Source organism: Pistacia vera, unplaced genomic scaffold (assembly GCF_008641045.1).
Source record: "Pistacia vera cultivar Batoury unplaced genomic scaffold, PisVer_v2 Contig54, whole genome shotgun sequence".
Taxonomy (NCBI): Eukaryota; Viridiplantae; Streptophyta; class Magnoliopsida; order Sapindales; family Anacardiaceae; genus Pistacia; species Pistacia vera.
In genome coordinates this window covers 1-6477 of record NW_022196379.1, presented here as the reverse complement: position 1 = coordinate 6477, position 6477 = coordinate 1, and the positions used below count along the sequence as shown (strand labels likewise).

General features: G+C 31.2%; 1 protein-coding gene across 1 annotated transcript; it reads right to left on the bottom strand.

The window, feature by feature from the left end:
* Nucleotides 1-776: 776 nt before the first annotated feature.
* LOC116107565 (non-functional NADPH-dependent codeinone reductase 2-like) lies at nt 777-3031 on the bottom strand. Its single transcript, XM_031393835.1, has 4 exons — nt 2655-3031; nt 1754-1997; nt 1491-1670; nt 777-1236 (listed from the first exon to the last, which is right to left on the bottom strand). The coding sequence occupies exons 1-4, from the start codon at nt 2993-2995 to the stop codon at nt 1012-1014; spliced, it is 990 nt and encodes a 329-aa protein (XP_031249695.1). The 5' UTR covers nt 2996-3031; the 3' UTR covers nt 777-1011.
* Between the last annotated feature and the right edge of the window lie 3446 nt (nt 3032-6477).

Below are 6477 nucleotides of genomic sequence, written 5' to 3'. Positions count from 1 at the left end.
CAAATGAAGTCAAGGCATTCTACAAAACATTTTCTTTAGGGTGCATTTGGATCGGGGGCATATAAGATAATGAGAGTAATCTTCGTTTATTTTACAAGATTCTGATGTTTGGTTTGCAAGCAATAAAATATTATGAGAATCTTTTATTGCAAATAGTGTTTATTGTTGGTAATATGGAGAGTAATCCGATGCCCTCCACCCCAAGATTAAAACATTACCGGATAATCTTTTTTTTTTTACCTATTGTTTCCCTTAATTAAATAGCATTTCGGACACAATTGCCTCAAATGTCTACCAATTAACAATTACCCGACCCCTCTATATTTGAGAAATTAGCTTGAACACCCTAATTACAAAAAAGTTTAAAAGTTAACAAAATACCTTCAGCCACCCAAGACCACAGTCGGCCGTCGACGTCAGTCGTTGTAATGGTGCATGACCCACGGGATCTAACCGATCGTACACTGGTAAGGCCTTTTCTAGTCATGGATCTAACATTTCTATGGTCGTTTCATGACCGAAGATCTGACCTTTTCATGGGCAGATCTGTGGTCGTTTCACGGCCACATCTTTGGCCATGAAAACAAAGTCAAAATGATGACGGTCTAACTTCCAGAATATAATAATTCATTGGTTCCATAAGGGTGCGTTCGAACCTTAGAACCGCTATAGAACAAAGATTCTCTAGCATATACTTTAAAATAAAACTGTCTCAACATTTTAAGATTCACCCTTTGTTTATATTGAAAAATAAGTAAGCATAAACTCCCATTGAATTAATTAAACAAAACAAAAACTTCCATTTTATTTAATTGCAATAAAACCAACATAATACATATGTATTTTGAAATATTTAATAAAATTAGAACATTTCCTCTTCCCAGATATGAGATATCCTCCAACACTCTGAGAAACTTATTGACACTTCCTGCCAGCCATCCAGTCTCATCTTCTTGCTGCTTGTTTGCTAAAGTTACATGGCATTTGCAGTGAAATTTGATATATAAAAGGTTAAGACTCCTCATCCCATAGATCTTCAAGGGTCTTAAATGGTCCATGTGGAGAAACAAAATCCTCTTTAGATATCAACCTATGCTGTTGTATTTGATTAATCTTGTCATAGTCCTCACCACTTAGTGCCCAGTTAAAGATCTCCAGGTTCTCCTTCATCCTCTCCTTATTGAAGCTCTTGACAACAAAAGTCGCGCCTTGCTCAAATATCCATCTAAGACAAACCTGCCCAAGTAAATTTTAGTCTCGTCAACACAGCAATAATTGATTATAAAGATTTATAGATGTCACTTAACATACATTTTTTTTATTAAAAAAAAAAGGACCTCTTCTCGTTCTAGTACAGGTGAGAACAATTCCAATAGCAGTAAGAGTACTTAAACAAGCCTAAAAAATTTAACCAATTGAACTAACTAGTTAAAAGAAAAAAAAGAAAAAAAACTTCGCTCCGATTATAAATGAAAACTATTTAATGGAACCTGAGCAACAGTCTTTCCATGGGCATTTGCAATCTGTTTCAATGCTTCATCCTCCAAAACTCGATTAGTGCCCCAACTGGCCCCTTTAGCTCCCAAAGGGGAATAGGCAGTTATTATTATATTGTTGGCCTTGCAATATTCTATGAGCTTCCTCTGTTGCCATACGAGGTTCATCTCCACCTAAACAAATTATCAAATTCAAATGACTATTATTATCTGTACAGAAAATGTGGTAAAAAAGAAGAAAATTTGAGAAAACTCACTTGATTGACTGAAGGAGGGATGGTAGCCAAGGAGAGTATGGTCTCAAGCTTCTTGCTAGAAAAGTTGCTGACACCAATGGACTTAGTGAGGCCAAGCCTCTGGCACTCTTCCATGGATTCCCAAACAGCTTTGTAGTCCATTGGTAGAAGATCCTCTTCAGGTATTGGGTGTTTCTTGTCACTTGGTTTCGCACTAATGGGCCAGTGAATGAGATAGAGGTCAACGTATGCCATCTGAAGATTCCTGCTCATATATCACCAACAAACTTAGATTGATTAGAATTGGAGTGTTAAATAACCATTGTTTTGTTCTACTTCTTCCTCTTTTTGATGATTTGAATTTCAGTGGTGTTTATTCTCCCTTTGGGAATGCTTTTGACGCCGTAAAATTTTTTTCTTTCATTAACAGCCAAAAATATTTCCAATAAAAGCACCTCCAAAATGTAACATTAGCCTCAATCATCATTAACCTAGATAAGTGATGATGCTGGAAGATATATGTGGGTATCCTGTCTCCATAAACATTGCTATTAAGCCGGCAATATTGATTATTGAACAATAACACCGACCAGTTAATAAGAAATCTCAAATTTATCTAGGCTTTTTGCGTCCTTTTCTCCTCTCTAGAGCTTTCATAAACGTCAAAAATGTGAGTCCCACTTTTTGTTTTCCTCTGTTTTTTTATCACCTGTATTCTAGAGAATTCTAAAGTGGAATCATACGAGTAAATAATATCTCTAGGATTACACTTTAATTTCGAAAGCAATAACCAAAACATTTACTAAGCATGGATTATATGCTTGAATCACAAATAAGAAATCATAAATATGAGCTAAGAATATGTGTGTAACAACTCTTAATTTGCGATTATATATGCGCTTTGATTAAGTAAAAATCATACCTAAGAGACTTGTGTAAAGATGGGATAACAAGATCACGATGAGCCTCTGTGCTCCAAAGCTTGGTAGTGATGAATAGTTCTTCACGAGAATTAACTAGGCCAAGTTTAAGTGCTTCAGAAATTGCTTCTCCTAGAGCCTTCTCGGACCCGTAGAGTGAAGCTGTGTCGAAGTGTCTGTAGCCGAGCTTGATGGCTTCTAGGACAGCAAGTTTCATGGCTTTTTCATCAAGGTTGTCAGCTGCCGTCCCTAGTCCGATTACTGGCATCTTCCGGTCAGTGGTGGACGAACTCAGTTTCACTTCTGGGATGTTGTAAGCTGCTACAGGTGTAGAGTTTGCCATCTGATTTTGATAATTTGAATCTTAGCTCCAGCTCAACCTTCTCCAAATATATAGCAGGAGAATACGGTGTCGTGTCGATCTCAGGCAAATGGTATTTGTTTTCTGACGTGGCTCATGATCTAAGTGCTTGCGTTACAATTACAAAGATCGAATCCAATTCTTCAAAGGCTACTATCACATTCATTATTTACCATTTTAACCTTATTACCTATTTTATTTAGAATATAAGGTTTTTTTTTTTTTTTTTTTTTTTTTTTTAATTTAGATTCTGTTCTCGTTTAATCTTAATATCTTTAAGGAAAATGATTTGTTTATTTTCCAAAATAATCAAATCTAAATAAAAGTATTCGTACATCTATTTTATTAATTTGTCCTTATATTTATAAAAGTATTTATAGTCTATAGTTATATCAATACACTACTCCTTGATTTTAGGAATTCTATTAATTGACCAACAATTCTAGATTAATATTATAATAGGTTACAAATTCGGCAACCATCATGAAGATTTGTTTTATTATTTTAAAAAATTCCAAAATTTAATTCAGTCAAATTACATTATTTACTCATTATACTAGCCAGCGAAAGTACAATTCTACTATTAGGAAAAAGGAAATCTCACTATTCACACGGTATATTTGAATATGTAGAGAAATAAATTTCATATTTAATTCTTCGTATTTTATCAATATAATATTTTCTCCCTCCAAATTTTGTTGCTTTGATATACGATATTTGAATTTGTATTTTAATTCTTCCTAAGAACGATTATGATATTGACATGGTTTCAAAATATACAAAAATTAATTGTCGGTGAAAATTATTAAACTTTTTTTAACAAGGAATTTGACAAGTTTTTTTTATATTGTTTTCACATCTTTTTAGAACCATTATCAAAGTCTTTAAAAAAAAAAAAAAAAAAAAAAAAAAAAAAACTCATTCTTTTAACCAAAGAACATAGAAAAAAAATTAAACAAATATAAAATGTTAGGTTTCGGTTTTTACCTTTTAATTTCTTGATTATATATATAGTAGAACCTCTTTATAGTGATACTCTATATAAGAATAACCTCCATATAATCATAAAAAATACTGGTATTAACTTGGATTAGTTATAAATAAGAATAAATTTTACACTGTAATAAGTTATAGTTTTTCCAAGTCTCGTCTTAAGGAACTTGCTTCTACATAATAATAATTATATGTTTATTATAAAAAAATATATATTATATTACATTAAATGTTTAAGATGAAATAAAATATTTATCTAAAGTTGTTTGAGACAATGATTTATGCTTTAGAGTTGTTACTATATTTTTTATCTTGCAGGTATGTAATAAGTCGCCAACATAGACACCTTCTTGTTGAAGCCAAAATATTTCTAACTCTCAAGCATGTTTGGAGCTTCTTGGCACGAAACTTTTGGTATTTCCGTACTATATTCATCCTCAAGATTATCTCCTTCCTCTTTTTGTCTAATTCTAGTAATGATTTTTTCTTTAGTTAAAGTATATACAAGTTTTTGCTCATTTGAATGATAAAAGAAGATATTAATATTCATTTGATTAGTGTAGTGAAATTATCAAATCTGATCACTCAATTTTATTATGACTTTTTGATATCTATTTTCATACTATCATAATACTACTAAAACAATAAATTAAAATCCTAATACTACTAAAACATGAATTATAAAATAAGAAATCAAAACAATAATTCTTATAACTACACATCTATTAAGTTATAACCTTCTTATAGTAATAAATTTAGTTGGTCCCAACATTATGACTATAGAGAGGTTTTACTGTATATATATTACCTTTTTAATTGTTTTTACGAACATGTGTTCTCTTTTTATTTTCTCTCTATTTTTATTTATAATTCTTTTAAATACTTATATTTTCGGGGGAGTTAAGGGGTTTCATTCCATAAAATTTTATTTATTTTAGAAGTCATTAAAATCCCACTTTTACGAGAAGCTTGTGTTTTAAACTAATTATTTTATTAAGCTTTATTTACTATGAAATTGTCTTTTATTCATAAAAATTAGTTTGAAATATTCAGATGATTAATTCAAGTTATTATCTCATTAATATCCTCGAATGAATTCTAAAATGAAATTTTATATTTTTTTTCTTTTCTTTCTGTCAATAAAACCTTATTTTCTGTCTTTAATTACCTTCTAAAACCGTACTATCAATTTTGTGATATTTTCCAAGGTTATTCCTTTGTAAAATCTTTTGATGTTAAAACTTAAAATGCTTTTTTTTTTTTTTTATTTCTATATCTTTTATTTGAATAAAAATCAAATTTTCATTTTATGGTTTTCAAAAGTCAAAGTTTTCGGTTTACTATTGAATTTTTAATTAATTTATCTCCAAAAACCCCTTATACACCATCCAAATTTTGTTAAACGAATAAAGGTAAGATAGTCTTTTCATTCTCTCCTTATTTCCTTCATTATTTTTCTCCCCCCTCCTTCTTTACTTTTTTCTATCTTTTTCCCCTCCTTTTCTTCTTTCTGCCCCACCATCTTCTTCTTCGTCTACTTTCCTTTCCTATATTCTTAGAATTCTTTTCTAAACCGAATTCCTACCCTTACACGAACTGTTTATAAAAGAAGTAAAAGTCGATTTCCAAAGCCCTTCATCAGTTTATGATGTTTCAAGGGGTACAAGTGGTATTAACCTTAATATCTATCTCATGTTTAATATTCTAAAATGAACCTAACCTTTTTTATGGCATTATTAATTTTTATATGACTTTATCAAAGTCCTTCTCTCGTTTATAGTAGGCGCCTTAGCATTCGCCACTTGAGTCATCTCTATGCTAACTTTAATTAATTTGTCCATGTTTTGTGGTTGGAGGAAGAATAATGTGGTAAAAAATGAATAAAAATTATGTTATATTATTTTATACATAAATTTTTGTATATCTAATATTATTATATAAAAAATTGTGTTATAACAAAATTTCACATTAGATAATATTATATTTACATCACATTTTTATACTATTCTTTAACTTCATGATATGACACCACCTCAACTGTCACATCATCAAGATGTCAAGTCATTTCCCTCCTAAATAAAAAAAAAAAAAAAAAAATTATGCGAAAAACCCATAATTTCAAACCTTAATTTCCCTAAATGAAACCTTAAATCGATTTCAAATCTCCTAAAACAAAGAAACTGTAAAAATTTTTCCCCAAAAACATCCTCTAAATTTTGAAAACCCAGGCAGCTCAATCTTTAATCACAACCCGTTCCCACAGCGTCCAGCGGCCATCCCAAACCGGTTTGCCTAAGGTTCCGATGTTAAATGGTCGTCCGTCAGAAGATTACGGTGCACCACCACGACGTGTGCAAGTCGGCATCCTCACGACGTCCAACGGCCATCCGAAACCTGTTTCCCTCTGATTTCGACCTTAAATGGCCGTTCACAAATGGTAAATTTAGTGCTATTATGGAGTCAAATTTTAT